The sequence below is a fragment of the Herpailurus yagouaroundi genome, unplaced genomic scaffold (genome assembly GCF_014898765.1).
Source record: "Herpailurus yagouaroundi ecotype Mexico unplaced genomic scaffold, PumYag 160, whole genome shotgun sequence".
NCBI lineage: Eukaryota > Metazoa > Chordata > Mammalia > Carnivora > Felidae > Herpailurus > Herpailurus yagouaroundi.
Genome location: NW_024412401.1, coordinates 52,401,380 through 52,419,520, shown reverse-complemented (window position 1 = coordinate 52,419,520; position 18,141 = coordinate 52,401,380). Strand labels below are relative to the sequence as shown.

Genomic DNA, 18,141 nt, shown 5'->3' with positions numbered 1-18,141 from the left:
TGAACAAGATGCCAAGTGAACAAAACTAAAGTTACAACACAGCCTATGGAACATTCAGTTGTCTGCAAACTCCTCGAACAGATGATACACTCTGGAAAGCCAAAAAAGAGGTAAAATGATACCCCTGAGTCACGTTACAAGGACAAGAAACATACTGTTGCTCAAGAGCTGAGCTATAGTTCATGACCGTCAAAGGCAGTGTTCAGTCACTACCGCTGAAACTGTCCTGGGTTTACATTTTCCTAGGCGACCCAAATGGAGTATTGAAGGCCTCTGTCAGAATCTGTATCTGCTAAACCCTCCTTCAACCGGACTCGGCTCTCGTTACACAGGACACAAGACCAGAAAGTGATGTTAACACATTTATAAATATATAAAAATAGTTCGCTACATACGTGAAATAAAATAGCACTTTATAAAGAGAGGGCTTTTAAAAAAAGTTTCCCCAAACCTGAATCAAAGTACCCTCTTTAGATAGTCATTAGGAAAACCGATGCATGGGAATTCTAGCATTCCTCAGTGAGAATCCCAGCCTCTTGTTTTTCGCCCTGAATTATGCCAAAGTCAATGCATCACTAGTTCAGCTACAGGATGAAGACAGCTTTTCTTTTCCCACCTGCATTTGTTTCCATGTTCCTCACAGCACCCAGAGCATTCGTTCCATTATCGATAATTCAACTTGTTACAAATCACCCTAAAGGCAGCACAGATTAAGGCAGCCTGCTAGAGATGTACTCGCATCTATCGCCAGAAGGATCATGCAATGGGAAATAACGTTCCAGCCAAGCAAAAGGCTGCTTGGTTAACTTTATTCTGCTATTCGACTGCCGGGTTGACGTCACTAACTATATTCCTCAATGTCGTTCTTGTGCTGCAGAGGTGGAAACAGAGGCCAAAACGGACAGTCTGGGGGTCAGGGAGGCTGTGTTGTTTATAGGGGCAGTTTCATGGGGGCTTTGTGCCTTGTGAACTGATGGTGAGTAGAAGACAAAAGATTCTCCGTATTATTCCAGGATGGGAGGCCACTTGGCTGGAACACCACGTGCTTTTAAAGGCTCGAAACTACCCCTAGTGCCGGACTCTGCAGGCAACCTAAGGGACCGGCAGTACATTCCCCAGGCTTTGCCTTAGAACAAGAGAGAGCAGCCCTTTGGGCCGGAGGCGGCCCAGTGTGGCTTAAGGAATGAGTTTCACGGTTCTCCGCTGAGCCACACTTGGGGACCACAAATCAGCTTCTTCAGTTTCAAGAACTGCTCCACTCAGGTACACGCAGTCCTGTCCTTCAGAGGCCTCTCTTCATCCCTCCTGTTCTAAAAGCCTCTGGCGCGTTTCCATCACTATTTCCTCCATTATTTCTGGCTTTAAGATGTCTTTGATCTAAAGAAGAAAAGGTGTTTGCTCAGAAAAGCAATCAACCATAAGCAGCCATAAGCCAAGCCAAACGCAGAAACCAAGCATGGCTACCATAAACCCCCTGTACTCCTTTCATCTGTCAGAGGCTAAGTACTGCGAGACAGGATCTGCTACAACCAGCTTAACAAGTCATCACGAATCCATGGCATACAGTGACAGGAGCAGAGACATTCTCCCGGCATTCACTAACAAGCTACAATTTGGGATGGGCAAGACGAAGTCCTGACAGCTGATGTCATACACTGGTCCCCCCAGGGGCCCCCACCCCGCCCCCCAAATCCTCGGACTGACACTAGACGTTGAGGACGTTAGAAGCATCTTGGGGAAACATCTACCGGCCGCCCGGGAGGGCTGTCCGCCAGATCGGGTTCATACCGACGGACCCGGTAAAGGTATCTGGGAGACGTGCTTGCTATCACTGAGGAGACACGGGAGCAGACGACAGACACGCGACACCGACTCACAGACTGATGGGGAAAAGGGAAGGCCCGGGCGGAGTACCTGATGCGGAAGGGACGCCTCATAGCAATACAGGATACTGGTATCGTACAACATCATCCTCTGAGTGACCAGCGAGACGATGCAGTTCCGAAGCCGGGAGATCACCTCTCGGTCAGCGAGGGAGACAGGCTACCAGCAGACGCAAAGGGAAAACAGAATCAGAACGACAGTAAGAGGACAGTCCCAGCAAGTCACAGAAATCACTTCTGATTTAAACAGTATCAACTCTGGGACTCCCAACCAACCAAACGGCTAGCTCCGAGGGAGACGAAGACAGATGACCCTTCGGTTGCTGTTACCCTGTAACTTGCTACCTCTGGCGACAAAGATCAAACCAGTTCCATTCCATCTCTTGAGAAAAAGAGAACGCATGGGGTGCCTGGGTGGCTCAGTCCGTTAAGCGTCAACTTCGACTCAAGTCATGATCTCGCGGTTTGTGAGTTCAAGCCCCACGTTGGGGTCTCTGCTGTCAGAGCCCGCTCCGGATTTTCTGTCCCTTTTTCTCTCTGGCCTTCCCCACTGGTTCTCTCCCTCTCCCTCCCTTCCTCCCTCCCTCCCTCCCTCCCTCCCTCTCTCTCTCTCTGGCTCAAGATAAACAAACTTAAAAAAATAAAAAGAAAAGGGGTGACTGGGTGGCTCCATTGGTTAACTGTCTGACTTCAGCTCAGGTCATGATCTCACGGTTTGTGCGTTCAAGCCCCGCCTCAGGCTCTCTGCTGACAGCTCGGAGCCCGGAACCTGCTTCGGATTCTGTGCCCCCCTCTCTCTCTGCCCCTCCCCTGCTTGTGCTCTCTCTCTCTCAAAAGTTAAGTAGTTTTTTAACGTTTTTCTTTTTAAATAAATAAAAAGAGAAAGAGAAGGCAACAATGTTCACGAAGACATCTCGACGGAGACCCACACTAACGCGGACGACAGCAACCATATGGTTTAGCAACAGCCAGCCCGCCTGTCCCAGACGCACAGCGAAGACTGAGCACCGCTCCGCCACGAGGGCAGCAGCAGCAGCGTTTCCTCACCTCCAGGTTTGCGGTGAGGCCCCCTGCATCCTCTTCTTTGTGGCCAGGCGTCGGGTAGATCCAGATGAAGCCGTTGGTGCCCAGAATCACCGACGCACCACACGGCAGGTCATGGAAGTGAGTCTTCTGCCGCTTCACCAGGGAGGGGGACACCTGGACCAGAACCCCCTGACCTAGCTGGAGGAACACAGCACACGCGAAGTCACCGCAGGGTCACCCGTGCAGTGCGGGAAGAGCGGACCACAGGACGCGCGTCCTCGCTACGGCAGATGCAGGGCCGCTCCTATCAGCAGCCTCAGTCACGGTCACTGGACGCACACACACCGGAAACGTTCCCGGAGAAGGCTTCCGGACGCAGAGGTGGTTCATGAGGCCGGAGAGAAGGGGACTTTCCATACTCTCCTCCCACCTTCCCATCACCCCAGGGTCGCCGCGCCAGCAGTCAGAGCAGCCGGAGCTAATGAGGACGCGAGCCCGAGCCTGTTTCGGGCCAAGGCGCACTGTCCCGTTCCACCTCGATCCCAACCACCTACCTTGCCCGTGAGATGCGTGCCGCCGGGCAAGAGGACTGGCCAAGGGCGGGGTGCAAATCCACCCCGGGTCCTGGCAGGACCGCTCCAAGCCCCCATCCCACTGAGGGAGGGTCTGCAGGACCCAGTCCCGTGAAGGTCGGCACACGCGGTGCGGCAACTCTACCCACTTCAAGGCTGTGAGCGTGGCTGACCGTGGCCGCTCCACCAGGGAACAGTCTTCTGTTCCACTCAGGAAACGAAAAGGTTCACCCAGATGAAGCCAAGAGACTAGCGAGTCGTAATTTGTTTTAGAAAGTATGCTGTCGGGGCACCTGGGTGGCTCAGTCGGTTGAGCGACCAACTCGGCCTCAGGTCATGATCTCGCAGTTGGTGGGTTTGAGCCCCATGTCCGGCTCTGGGCTGGCAGCTCGGAGCCTGGAGCCTGCTTTGGATTCTGTTGTCTTCCTCAATCTCTACCCCTCCCTTGCTCATGCTCTGTTACCTCTCTCTCTCAAAAATAAAAATTAAGAAAATAAAATAAAAAATAAAGAAACTATGCTATCGTTAAAAAAAATAACAGCCGGGGCGCCTGGGTGGCGCAGTCGGTTAAGCGTCCGACTTCACCCAGGTCACGATCTCGCGGTCCGTGAGTTCGAGCCCCGCGTCGGGCTCTGGGCTGATGGCTCAGAGCCTGGAGCCTGTTTCCGATTCTGTGTCTCCCTCTCTCTCTGCCCCTCCCCCGTTCATGCTCTGTCTCTCTCTGTCCCAAAAATAAATAAAAACGTTGAAAAAAAAATTAAAAAAAAAAAATAACAGCCTCGGTAATGTAACCTCATACAACACCTACGAGAAAAGCAGTGACATTTCATTTAGAAGCTCAAGTGGCAAACCAGCCCTTCCTAATAATGAATGATACCCATTTTATTGACTGGACATTTGTCTAGAGCCAAGGCCATCGGGTTTCAATGCACCACCTCCCCTCGCTCCCAGGACAGCCTCTACCCCTGGCCCCTGCGTAAAGCGGCAGTGCCCCCGGGAGGGAACAGACACAGCAGGGCCTCCGGGCCCAGGGTCACAGGAACTCTCCTGCCGCAACATCGCCTCAGTAGCAGGAGAAGTAAAAGCTGTCGTTCGTTACACTACTGACCCACAAACCAGCCAGTGTGTGGGGTGGGATGCCAGCCTGTAACGCTTAACTTCTGGGGTTCTTCAGGCCGAAATCCAGAGCCTTGGGGATTCAGAAAAGGATTTGAAGTCTCAGCTAGCATACAGGAACAGCAAAGAGTCCAACTTACTTTTCCGTATTTCAGACTCCTTGTGTGCAGAGACACCGCTCCATCAGAGAATACTGCCTGGACTTCCGCCTGGCCAAGGTGATAAAGGAACACACACTTTCACGTCACCTGCCTTCCCTGTGTCCCTGATCCTTCCTCTCCTCCTTCCCTCCCATCCCCAACAGTCCCACTCGCAGCCTTAGACAGACCCAGAGGACATCAATGGGACCTAATCTCTCTCCTCCTTGGTTCTCGTGAATATCTTGACAAGAACAACACCTTTTCTACTCCCTGGATCAAAGCTAACGTGGCCGTGAAAAGTGGAGTCTAGCTTAAGGCACGGGCCACCGCAAGTTACAAAACCCACAGAAAGGACTTGAGGCAGCAGGTCTGAATAAGAGCCAGGGAGTCCGGTTGGGTTAAGGAGGTGGAGAAAGACTGCAGCGGAGCCCCTGGCCTTGAGCTAGGATTCAGATCCCCGCCAGGACATGTTTCTCCTGGTGGAGACAATAAAATTTAAGCCCCATTTCCCAGTTCCATGTGAAACATAAAGATGCTGTCATGCAAGGTGCAGGATACACTGATAAGGTCCCCTTCCTGCAAGAAACCTCTCATGGCCAGCTCATCTTCCGCAGATCTTCTCCTCTGAAATACACAAAGAGGTGACATGGCCTAAGTCAGACAGATCCTGCAGAAAGATCTCTCTCCACCTACTTTCTCTTTCACTCCCTCATGAGATCTCTGGAACCACAGTATTCAAACACCAGAGTAGGTAACCAGTGTCACTCAAGGAAAACCAGAGCGATCGCCACTACTTTCTGTCTCACGGACCTTCCCACGGCTCCTCTTCCCCTCTCCCGCCCTCCTCTGGATAATATCCCAAGTCCTTCCGCGCTACTGAAAATGCTCCCAATCGTGCCCAGCCCACTTTTCCCCACTCACCTTCCGTGGCGGCCCTCCATGCTCCAGTAGGCCCAGACTACCTCCTGCCTGACTTATCTTTACTCACACGTTTCCCATTAGCTCAGATTCCCTGTGAAATTCTATCCATCCTTCAAAGATCAACTCCAGCGCCCCGCTTTCCGATGAGCGCGCACTCCTTTTGTACGAGCGCACGCCCGTTTATCCTTCCGACTGCCGGATATTTAGATCACTTATTTCGTTTCCTCTACTCATCTGTACACTCTTTCAGGAACTCGGTCATGCCTCCTTTATCTTGCGTTCTCTGGAGAAACTAGCACAGTGAGCCTCTTTGCAATAGATGCTGGACTGAAGAGAAAGGCAAACCGTGGCATTTTACAAAAGGCTGCCCCTCAGCTACTGCAGTTGCCTGGAACAACCAAATGCCATGCAATTCATGAAAAGCTAATCTAAGCACAACTTTCCAAGGAACACATTCACTGTGCAAAGCTGATACATCCAGGAAAGGAAAATGGGCACCAAGCATCTGAGAGCTTCTCTTTTGGGATCGCTCCCCGTGGCTGTTCCAGATCCTACCACATCCCAATTGCTGCTTATTTGGGGAGGCCTGGGCCAAGTAAAAAGCCTATGTGTGGGGCGCGTGGGTGGTTCAGTCAGTTAAGCGTCCGGCATCGGCTCAGGTCATTCTCTCCTCCTGGCTCATGAGTTCAAGCCCCCCATCGGGCTCTGTGCTGACAGCTTGGAGCCTGAAGCCTGCTTCAGATTCTGTGTCTCCCTGCCTCTCGGCCCCTCCCCGGCTCGTGCTCTCGCTCTCTCTCTCAAAAATAAATAAACATTAAAAAAAATTTTTTTTTAATCTTGTAACTGTAAAAAAAAAAAAGTGTATGTGTAATCTAGACAGCAAACAAGACTAAAAGAGGCAACCTCACTAAAAGCAAAGTTCTCTAGTGGAGGAACAGACGCCAGCATTCTTGCTAGCAAACTACAGTACCGGCCTGGAGACCCTTACCAGCTCTCCTCCAGGAAGGTTCATAGATGAGAGAAGCAAGACTGAATCCAGCCTAGAGTTGGTCTCTACCTTCCACCTCTTCTGTTGAACCTGCAGAGAAATTTCACAGTTGGACAGACTTCAGGGGCAAGAGCTCATATCATAAGCAACCAATAATCCCTACTACAACAAGCCAACTGTTTACCTCAAAGGGCACAAAGAGTCCAATGCAATTAATGCCCACTGGCATCACTACATAGGGAATGGCTATCCCAGCCATTCAGTCACCAGCTTGTTTTTACTTTGTAAAAACCCATCTGGTATCGACTTTACCTCTGTGATTCTCCCCACTACAATGTCTCCTACTTCACCATTATATCTGAAAGATAAAACAAAAGGTCGTCCATCAGTAAAAAGACCTCATCACAAGACCAAGGATCATTCGTGATTTCGGTTAAACAGGATGAGGGCCTTAATTACATACCACGTTTAAATATGGTAAATTCACATAACTATGCTTTTTAAATTTATTTTCCCGGAACTGAGAACTTCAAACATTCCTACATGTATAAAGTCTTCGTTAATTATTCTTAGACAAACCATTTATTCCAAATAGTTCATTAAGCCCGTAACCCCTACTTTGTTAATTACATGCCACCGATAAGCATGGAATATTTCCTGCTGGGCTCTGGAACATAGACGGCTTCTGCATCAGCAAAGGAGGAGGAGACTGAGACAGGACCCCACTCCACCCCACCCCAGCCAGTCTACACACTGTCTCCTTCACCCACAAGGTGCTCACCTCCGGCCCCCGTGTTAGTTCCCTATCCCAATTCTAATGATGAGGTGTTCCATGCTGAAGGCTCCGGCCGTGGACCTCTTCTCTCTTCGCCCACATTCACCTCTTGGTGAGCTCATCCAACCGAATGGCTTTAAATACAACCAATGACTATTCCGTCCCGAATTCCAGACTCTACTCAACTGCTGGCTACGCAGCATCTCTATTTACGTGACTTAGAGGCATTTCCACATGTCACCAACCTAAAAGCAAAGCTTTCCAACGGCCCCCTCCCCAGCTCCCGTCACAAACTGGTCCCCTCCCAGCGATCACAGTCTCAGTAAATGGCAACGCCATCCCTACGGTTGCTCAAGTCAAAAAGCTTGGGAGTCCTTGGAAGATCCCTAGATTTCTCTTTCTCTCTCTTTCTCTCCCCCTCTCCCTCTCATGCTCTGGGACAAGTCCAGCAGCTGATCCTACTGGCTCTACCTTCAAAATATACACGGAAATAAAAGGCATCCCAATTGGAAAAGAAGTGACACTATCTCTATTCACAGACACGGTCCTACATATGGCAAATCCCAAAGAATACAAAACCCAACACTGTTACGGGATGAAAAAAACAAACTCAGGACACAAAATCTATGCAGAATCAACCACTACTCCTCACTCCTACCGCCATCTTAGTCCAAGCCGCCATCGCTTCAGATGATGAAAACAGTCCACTGTGTCTCCCTAAGCCTGCCCCCGACCCCCTCTCAACACTCCTCCAGAATCCAGAGAAGTCAGACCAGGCCCCTCTTCTGCTCCATCCCTTCCAGCGGCTTCCCAGATTATACACAGAGTGGAAGACAAAATGCTTACCGTGGCTACAAAGCAGGCTGTCTGCCCACCTCATCTGCCCCTACGCTCTCCCTTGCTCGCTCTGTTCCAACCCTACTGGCTTCCTTTCGGGAGCTGACCTTTATGGAGCCCTTCTTGGTAGTGCACCCTGCACTAAGTACTTTACATGTCCTATTTGAATGAATTCCAATGAAAATCCTACAAGGTAGGTCATGCTATTATCCTCATTTGCAGAGGAGGCGGCCGAGGTTTGGAGAGGTCAAGTAATGTGGGGAAACCTTTGAAGCCCCCACTTACCTAGAGTCATCCATACCCCTTTCCACCGTCATGTTCAAAATCGCAGACCTACTGAACCGCAGACCTAAGGCAGGTGGGAATGAGGGGAATGACACAAGAGAATACACACCTTTTGTTCTCACCTGGTTTTCAAGGCTTTCACACAGATCAACTTGTTTACCCTCTCCACGGAGCCAGCCACAGATGCAATGAGCTTCTCTTCCCCCATGTAAGTTCCATGGCCCCTGTTACAAGAGTAGGATACAAAGAATACACTTGAGATGACCTCTCCTTCCAAGAACAAGGGTATTCCTAACAGGATCCTCCCACTGTAAAGCCTGGCCTCTCTCTCTGCCCACAACACTCCTTCTTTAGAGAGCTTCACGGACATCTCCTTTGTCTTACCCCTGTCTACTCAAATGACACTTCCTCCATTAGGCCCACCTTGACTATCCCATTTAAAGTAGTCCCCTCGGGGCGCCTGGGTGGCGCAGTCGGTTAAGCGTCCGACTTCAGCCAGGTCACGATCTCGCGGTCCGGGAGTTCGAGCCCCGCGTCGGGCTCTGGGCTGACGGCTCGGAGCCTGGAGCCTGTTTCCGATTCTGTGTCTCCCTCTCTCTCTGCCCCTCCCCCGTTCATGCTCTGTCTCTCTCTGTCCCAAAAATAAATAAACGTTGAAAAAAAATTTTTTTTAAATAAATAAATAAATAAAAATATAAAGTAGTCCCCTCACCATGCTGCCACCACCGCCACCATATCTCCAACCACATTCCACTGATGCTGCTCAACTTTTCATTTCCCCCATTGCAATTATCGCCAAACATACCAACTCATTTGTTGGGTTCATTGCTTATTATCTGTCTCTGTGGAGAGATAAATTCCACTAGGACAGAAGTTTCCACTCTAACCACAGTTGTACCCCAACCACACGTAATTTAAATATGTTGAATTCAGGAAGGAAGGACTGACACTTAAGATTCCCTAGGTTCCAACAGCCTCAAACTAAAGGGTTAAAGAGCAATGCTATAAATGCTGTACTCCCCTCCTCTCCAAAAAGTCCTACACACCACTGGTGTTTATCTCTGATGGTGACAGAACGGTGAGTTTTGCTTCTTTTCTTAATTATCGCCTCATCTAATCCTCGCTTCCCTATCAAACAGTTACTGTTATTATCACCATTTTACAGATGAGAAATCTGACGATGGAGAGAGAATACAACCAATAATATGTGATGGCGCAGGGCTGGAACCTCAACTGTCTGGGTGAAGAGCCTACTCTCTTAACTACACATATTGTACTGCCCTCAGATTCGAAATGTATATTTGGGTGCGTGCGGCACAATATGTTTCTATGCCCTGAGCCCAAACAACTGCTGATTCCAAAACCGAGCACCTGGCTAAGCGATGTCGCTGAGAGAAGAGACCAAGTCAGAAATGCCCACAGTCCCCTCAATCTGAAAACTGGAAAGAGGTCTCTGCTCCTAACCCCCACCCCCAGGATTGCAGGTCTCCAACGAAGAAAAAGAGGAAGTCTCAGAGATCAGGGTCTCAGGCAGAGCACCCAAGAGTCGTTGATACCAGAGCTCAGGACAGAAGAGCTTCCAAGGGCTGAGGCAAACGCAGATGGGGACTATTTCCGAGCCCAAGGACTCAGAAATAAGGGGACTGCGATGCTCAGATGTGCCCTGCGTCAGGCGGGTACTTAGGTGCAAGGGAACAGAGGCCACGTGCAGAGAGCCCAGCAGCCGCCCTGTGGGGCCCCGAGTCCCCAAATCCCCACGTACCGCATGAATCCCGTGTCCGTGGTAATCGTGTCCCCCGGAACCACCAGGTGTTTCTTAGTATCGCGGTCCAAGCTCTCGCTAAGGGGCTTGCGAGCGACAGGAAGCCTCATCTCCATCGCCATCTTGGCGCCAAAGAATGGCGCAAGCGCAGTCCGGCCGGGAACCGCGACGTCCGGCTCCGCAATTCCCTGTGGTCGCTTGGAGGGGCGGGGCGGGGCGGGCCTCGGAGGAGCCGCCAATGGGAACGCACAGCCTGGTGGCCATGTTGACTATTGGCAACCATTAGGCTAACATGAAGGGAATGAGGGAGCCGAGTTTCCATTTTTACTATTGGCAGGGCTTCACCTGTGGAACTCTAAAAGCTCAGGTTGGATGGCGTTTGGTTTACCAAAAATCTCTCATAATCATCATCCCGTTTATTGTTTACCAGGTAGATAATTGAGAAATGGGCCTGTGAGTTTCCTTCCAACTCTAAGTTGCTAAAATGTGATTCCTGATTCTTTGGTATGAGAGAGCTTAGTAGGTAAGGGAGTTGAGACCTCCAGAAAACACTAGCTGGACAAAAAAACGAGGCCCTTTTCATACTGTTCCTCGTAGCCCGGTATTCTACGTTACCGCCTCCTCGTGGGTGCTGGTTCAACACCAACCATCCGCATCTACACACAAACGGTGCTCCAGATGCTGGTTCTGTTCTTTCTTGACTTCTTTTGAGTGAGCTGGGTTACTCTGACTTAAAAGGAAAACCGCCTAAGAAAAATATCCAAACCTTGCAAGGCAGATATATTTTGCAGGGAGGGCAAGTACATAATATAAAGATCTTGGCTTATATTTTCTCACACAACAAATTGAGCTCTCTCTGTGTCCCAGGAGCTGTTCTAAGGATCCAGTGGTGGACAGAGGGATGTATATGTGGCTTTATCTCGGCGTCTGGTTTCCTAGGAGTGTTTCCCTCCTCCCTTCTCCCTGCCTCCCACCACCCTCTCCCTCTCTCCTGCCCTGCATCCACAGCCTCAGGGAATTGGAGCTGATGATGCTTTATGCACAGGGACCCTAAAGGGGATTAAATGAAATAACTTGAACCAGCCTCGCACACTGCGTTCGGTAAATCAGATCCATTGTCTCCTGAAGACCCCTCAGACCAGTTGTTTGATAAATCTCCAAAAAGACATTTCTTTCTGAGCAAAGCTCACAACTCCATCTGTCAAGAAAGCCAATCCTGAAGGTGGTCAAGGATATACATTCCAGGGCTCGGTGAGTCATCTGCCAAGCGGGCAGGCCACACACGCGCCCCCTTCTGTCTGGCAGAGGAGTAGAGCTACAGTGGTGGGAGAAGGGTCCATCTGTTGAACCTGGCCTCAGCCATAAGAGGGCAGTGGTGTCCTTTGAACCAGGGTAGCTCAGTCAGCTAGGGAGCTGGACCTGGGAGTGCCCCTAGGCCAAGAGCAGGGTGTTCTCCACAGCATCCACTTTCAGGCCAGAAAGGACAGTCGTAACCTCAGTCCCTCCCGTTGTCACATTGTGCTCACACGTTCAGCCAGAGAAAGCTTTTAAAAGCGCACCGGGTTAGGGGCGCCCAGGTGGTTCTGTCGGTTAAGCGTCCGACTTCAGCTCAGGTCATGATCTCACGGTTTGTGGGTTCGAGCCCTGCGTTGGGCTCTGTGCTGACAGCTCAGAGCCTGGAGCCTGCTTTGGATGCTCTGTCTCTCTCTCTCTGTCTCTCTCTCTCTCTCGCTGCCCCTCACACTCTCTCTGTCAAAAATAAATATATTTTTTTTTTAATTTTAAAAGAAAAGGAAAAACACATCAGGTTAACTCACTTGCCTGCTCAGAATACTTCTGGCAGCTTCCCTTTACATCAAGAATAAAATCCAAACTCATCTTCCCTGGGCCCTGTCTCTGATCCTGGGGGGGGGGGGGGGGGGGGGGGGGGCCCTCCTCCCATCCCGCTCCCTTACTCACTCCACTGCGGCCAGACGTGCTGGTCTCATCTGAGTTCCACACCCACCACACTGGTGGCCCTGCCGAGCCCGGCATGCTTTGGGTGCTCTCTGCGTGAAATTCTCTTCCCTTCAGTCTTTGTGTGACTGGCTGCTTCTCCTCATTCAGACCTCAGTTCAAATATCACCTCCTCAGAGAAGTCTTCCCTGGCCACCTTATCTGGAATAATGCTCTGTCGCCTTTTTATCTCTCGATCCTTGTCTCATTTCCGGTCACTGCATATCCTCGTTTGTTTACTGCAGACTTCCTCCCCTAGAATGTGAGTACTCCCAGAACCAGAACCAAGGACTGGCGGTTTTGTTCACTGTGTATCAGTGCTCGGAACTGAGGCCCCTCCCAAGGTTAGCCGTGGCCTAGAGATACTGCCCCAAGGGTGTGCCTTTTAAATGTAAACCGACCAATCCGGAGCCCAACCTCTCAATCACCTCCTTTCCAGGGCTCACTCTGGGCCACTACCCACCTGCCCTATACCCCAGGATCAGGTACCAGACAAGGAGGGACAGGCTCTATGTCCCCAGAGCCCGCTGAAAATATTCAAACCAGCCCCCCCTAAGCCTGCCTGTCCTGCCACACCCATCCCTTTCCCTGGAAACACTAGTGAAGGCTCCTTCCCACACCTTCTCCTTGCTTCCTCTGCCTCCTGATCCACCCCTGTGGACTGTGCCCTGCCTCCGGGTTCCGGGGAATTGTGAGAATAGCAAGCTTCTTCCTTCGTGACAGTCGCTTCCTCGTTTGTGTGTCTTGCTGTGCCCGATCAAAACCAATCCCGCGCGCGCCCCTGGAAGAGCATGCAGTAAATATTTGGTGTGGAAGCGAATAAACGTATCCAGCAAGCACTGGCTGTTACCAGCACCGCAGTGCGTGGCAGGGGCTACGGAGCCAGCTGCGTGGCTGCCCCAGCCATCGAGGCGCTCAGCCGGGAGTTCAGAGCGGAGCGAGGCTGGGATTTGAGCCCAGAAAAGAAGCGTCGGACACTTGTGCCAGTTGCGCCGAGGGCCCAGGTGAAGTGAAAGTGAAGTCACCAACAAGGACATCTTGAAGAATGTCACAGCAGAGGCAGCAGGGACCCTGGCCTGGAGCCCACTGGCCACCCCCGGGGCTTCACCCTGTGTTCTATTGCAACGGGAAAAGCAACCGCAGAAGCTTTCTGGTCGGAGATGCGCACAAAGGTTTCTGCACGAGGATGCCCATCGAAGTATCACTTCTCCTGAAAACGTCAGAAACAGCCTCAATGTCTGCAGCGGTTTCCTTTTTTTTTTTTTTTTTTTAATTTATTAATTTATTTTGAGAGGGAGAGAGAGACAGCACGAGTGGGGGCGGGGGGACAGAGAGAGAGGGAGAGAATCCCAAGCAGCCTCCGCAGACCCCGTCGCGGGGCTCGAACTCACGAAACCGAGAGACAGCATGACCTGAGCTGAAACTAAGGGTCAGAAGCCTAACCGACTGAGCCACCCTGGCGCCCTTCCGTGGCGCTAAGCTCGTCCACGAATTTTTCGATGCTTCTTCTGCCCCCTTGTATCTGGGCAGGCTTGAGACTGTTCAGACTGACAGTATATGTCGTCAGTGCCCCTGTGTCACTCTGGGGATGGGTCAGAATAGACCCTGCAGCTGCCAAGGGTTCTCTTAGAGCCCTTGTCTTTGAAGCCCCGAGCCCACGTGCAAGAAGCGTGACTTCCCCAAGGCAGCCACGCTGCAGGAAGCAGTCAGAAGGGGTGCTAACTGTCCACCATCCAGAACTTTCGCCACTTTCCGCAGACATGCATCCCAGCAAGCCAGCTCTGAGGCGGGAAGGCAGCTGAAACTTCGGGACAGCTGTTCCTGTTTCAAGATATCCAAGGACAATGGACATAGCAAAGGGTAGGAGTAGAGTGCGTGGACAGCTGTCTCAGATGCCCTCTGCAGGATGCCCAAAGGAGCCACAGCCCTTCTCGCCCAGCAAAGGCATCCCTGTATTAACAACAGCTTCCGTTTATTTGTTTATTTTTTTAATTTTTTAATATTTATTTTTGAGAGAGAGAGAGAAAGGGACAGAGGACCTGGAGCGGGCTCCAGGCTGACAGCACAGAGCCCGACGCAGGGCTCAAACTCACAAACCGTGAGATCATGACCTGAGCCGAAGTCGGAGACCCAACCGACTGAGCCACCCAGGCGCTCCAACAACTTCCGTTTATGGAGCCCTTACTCTGTGCCGGGTACCAAGCCTCATTCATTTACCTGCATCATCCCACTGAGTCCTCACGACATCCTTTCCCATTTGAGGAAACTGAGACACAGAGACACTAATTAATTGACTTGCCCTAGGTCACACAGCTAGTGAAGGGAGGAGCAGGGTTTCAAATCCAGGCTGGGTGGCCTCTATCTAGAGCCCTCTACTCCTGGAGTTCCTGAACCATGCAACAAGATGAGAAAAAGAAAGAAAGGGCATCTTGATTACAAAGAAAGAAGTAAAACTGTCTTTATTCATAGACAACACGATCGTGTAAATAGTAGTCCTAAGGAATCTACAAAAAAGCGTAAAATGAGTAAGCGGGTTTTGCAAGGTTGAAGGACATGAGGTCCATATACAGTGCTGGTCTACACTGCATCCCTGTGGGATAAGCGGAAAACCCTTTGGACCGACTCGGTGGGTTGCCTGGGCAGCGGTTGGCCTACTGGTCCTCATGAGCATGGTTTCTAGGGTCAGCCGCCCTGGTGAAACGTGCTCTGACAGTCGTGGCTGGGTGACATGGGCAAATGACTTCTCTTATAGCTCAGTTTTCTCCTGCATCAAATGGATATTAATAGAGCATCACGGAGGGAAAAAAAAGAACATCAGCTTCGTGGGAGGATTCCCAGAATAAATGCATTTAGATCCCTAAGGCCAGAAATTTCTGTGGCTGTGTTTGCAGGCTTTGCGGGGAGGACGGGGTGTGCACTCTGTGGAAAGGGGCCTGAGGCACCTCCTGGAAATGCCAGCACACTTCAGTACAAGGTCAGCAGCAGGCGTAGCAAATGTGCTGTAGTCTGCAATTACAGCCTGCTGCCACCAGGTGGGTTCCGGAGCTGGGGCTGTGGACCCTGGGATCTATCTGAAGCAGGGACTTCACAGAAGGGAATTGTCTATACGGAGTGATATCGATTTTTGATCGAGGGCCCCACTGACTTCCCTGAGGTCTGACTTCCCACGCTCCTTCTCTGGGAAGCCAACATTACTCTCTGGGAGGCATGGCATATGGGTCAGGAGGGTGTTTAACTGCATCAGCATCCACAGGAAAGGGGATTCAGCTTTTTTTCATGGAAACGAGGCCTCTGGGGTCTACAGCGGGAGGAGGGTAATACCGGGGGGCCACTGGAAGGATCAGAAGTTTGGTGGTGAGGTTTCAAAGGAAAGGCGAGGTTGGTGACAGGGGGAGAGGAGTATCAAGGGTGACTTTCCCCATTTAGCCGAGGGGAGGACACCCCAGATGGGATGTACGTCCCTACCCATGCCCCCATCTACCAGGATACAAGACCAGTCCCCCAGAGTGTGGGAGTCTTTCGGAGTACCTGAAACTCCAAATGGGGATGGCCTGAAGATAAAAGTGTGAACTCAAGGGGCGCCTGGGTGGCTCAGTCGGTTAAGCGTCCGACTTCAGCTCAGGTCATGATCTCACGATCACGGGGTTCGAGCCCCGTGTCGGGCTCTGTGCTGACGGCTCAGAGCCTGGAGCCTGCTTCGGATTCTGCGTCTCCCTCTCTCTCTGCACCTCCCCCATTCGCACTCTGTCTCCCCAAAATAAGTAAACGCTAAAAAAAAAAAATTTTTTTTTTTAAAGTGTGAATTCAGGGGCGCCTGGGTGGCTCAGTTGGTCGAGTGTCCGACTTGATTTCAGCTCAGGTCATGATCTCATGGTTCATGGGTTGGGGCCCCGCATTGGGGCTCCACGCTGACAGTGTGGAATCTGCTTGGAATTCTCTCTCTCCTGCTCTGTCTGCCCTTCTGCTGTTCTCTCATTCTCTCTCTCAAAAGTAAATAAAAACATTTTAAAAAGGGGTGAATTCAAGTGCCTTCAGGTATGTGTGTGTGTGCCCATGTACACACGCATGGCTTTATGAGGATGCACAGAAGTATCCCTGTGGGATGCCAGTGGCTTGGAAGCGTGACCCTTGGCTTGCACGTGCTGGATTACAGGTGTGAACTCACAGTCCCCAGTATGCACACCTCCTCCTGGCCGGGAGGTGCTGGAGAGAACCAGGGCCTGGCCCTGCGCTATGGCCTTCCTGCCCTTTTGTCTTCCTCAGGGAGGGTCTGGAAATGGGTGCCCAAAGCTTTCGGAAATTCTAGGCACTGGGAGGGCACTTGGTGGCCATCTGGGTCCACCCGCACTGGCTGTTTGAATTCTTTCAACTTGTTCACAAAATGGCGGGGGGGGGGGGGGGGGGAGCGAGTAAAGATTTTGGGCAAGTAACAAAGTGGAACACCAATATCTGAGAGTCAGCGCTGGGAGCCACAAAGAATATGCTCGGCCCCGTCGGAGGTTCCCAGTTGCTTTGAATTGTGGCCTTCTCTTTAGGAGCTGACACCCCGGTTGTGACAGAATTTTCCTTGGGGAGGGCACAATGGTGACTTTCAAAAGCAGTGAAACAACCCTTCTTCCCACCCCCTCTCCAGTTGCTAGGCCCCTTCCATATTTCCTTTTCCTGCGGACAAAGGTGTCGACCCCTTCAGATGCTAAGTGATAAATGTTCCAAGTAATTTTTATTTTAGAATACAAGAGAGGTACAAATGTATTTACAGTTGTACATATACAATCAAATAATATATAGCACAGATTCGTAAATATCCTTTTAGATAAATATTTACAAAGTTAAAGTGACCATTTTCTGGAAGTAGAACACAGTTTCTTGAAAACTCTATACATTTTATACTTTTCATTACTATTATAGTTTCTTTAGTTTACAAAACGCCCTAGGGAATTCTGGTAAAGGACTGCAAGGTGGGACAGGCGACACCAGAGGGCGCCCTCGGCCAGAGTTTGGGGAGACTCGGGAGGAGGCAAGGAGGGTGCGGGTGGAAGGGGCGAACCCTCACCCCGCACCCCCGCCGCCCCCACGCCCCGGGATCCCGCACTGTTTGGAAGTTCTTTGCCGGCGGAGAAGCCAGTCTTGCCCTCCTCCCGCAGGCGTGTGGCCAGAAAGGGAAGGGAATCTTCCTCTTACCAAACATAAATCAGACATGAAGGAGAGGAGGCATGGCTCCAACTCTCCCATTTTACAGATCGGTAAGGGGTAAACCGGGGCCCAAAGAGGAGGAGGGCCTTGCCCGGGTCCTCCGGTGGATTTCCGTTTGCCCTCGCGCTCAGCCTGCCTGGCACACGCACAGTATTGGTGCTTCGGTCCCTCCCCGGGAGCCGGCTTTGGGACTAAGGTGGCCAGAAGGAGAGAAGGGCCCGCCCACGAGGGAGGAGCAGGTTTCAGGTCTCTTCCGGCTGCCCCCGAGCCCCGCCAGCTCCCCACTCTCAAGGTCGTGTCCGTGACTCCCGACCCTGCGGGGGCACCAGTCCCCAGAGGCAGCCGGAGGTGCGGTGCGCGCACCGGCCCGCACCCCCGCCCTCAGGCCCGGGGCGGTCGTCCTCCCCCCACTCCCGAGCTCCCCGTCCCCGCTGAGGCCCCGCCACCCCCGAGGGATGCCAGCCCGGGCGGCCGGCTCGACGGCAGCGGGGAGACTCGGGGGCGAGGCCGGGCGTGGGGACCCCCGAGGAGGAGGAGGAGGAGGAGGCCGATCAGCCGCCCGTCAGCGTCCTCACCTGCGAGACTGAACGAAGACTGTTTGCCTAGGGGGTCACTTCCGGGGCGCACCTACGGCGCGGGGCACCTCTG

At 51.7% G+C, this 18,141-nt stretch overlaps 1 protein-coding gene and 1 long non-coding RNA gene across 2 annotated transcripts; both read right to left on the bottom strand.

Annotated features, from left to right (window-relative positions):
* Window positions 1-349: 349 nt before the first annotated feature.
* EXOSC2 (exosome component 2) lies at window positions 350-10,453 on the bottom strand. Its single transcript, XM_040482656.1, has 9 exons — window positions 10,306-10,453; window positions 8,666-8,767; window positions 6,959-7,004; window positions 6,647-6,736; window positions 5,296-5,361; window positions 4,738-4,806; window positions 2,931-3,107; window positions 1,915-2,043; window positions 350-1,377 (listed from the first exon to the last, which is right to left on the bottom strand). The coding sequence occupies exons 1-9, from the start codon at window positions 10,425-10,427 to the stop codon at window positions 1,297-1,299; spliced, it is 882 nt and encodes a 293-aa protein (XP_040338590.1). The 5' UTR covers window positions 10,428-10,453; the 3' UTR covers window positions 350-1,296.
* Window positions 10,454-16,994: 6,541 nt separating this feature from the next.
* On the bottom strand, window positions 16,995-18,141 carry LOC121035116 (uncharacterized). Its single transcript, XR_005792754.1, has 2 exons — window positions 18,069-18,141; window positions 16,995-17,684 (listed from the first exon to the last, which is right to left on the bottom strand). It is a non-coding gene; the product is annotated as an uncharacterized LOC121035116 (long non-coding RNA).

Bases quoted from the DNA above. Each gene is read 5' to 3' on its own strand.
- EXOSC2 (XM_040482656.1), bottom strand. From the start codon at position 10,427: ATGGCGATGGAGATGAGGCTTCCTGTCGCTCGCAAGCCCCTTAGCGAG. The intron at 7,005-8,665 runs GTGAGAACAAAA...TTTATCTTTCAG, and splicing joins GTGAAAGCCTTGAAAACCAG to ATATAATGGTGAAGTAGGAG. The intron at 5,362-6,646 runs GTAAGGGTCTCC...TGTGTATTTCAG, and splicing joins ACCTTCCTGGAGGAGAGCTG to AGGAGAAGATCTGCGGAAGA.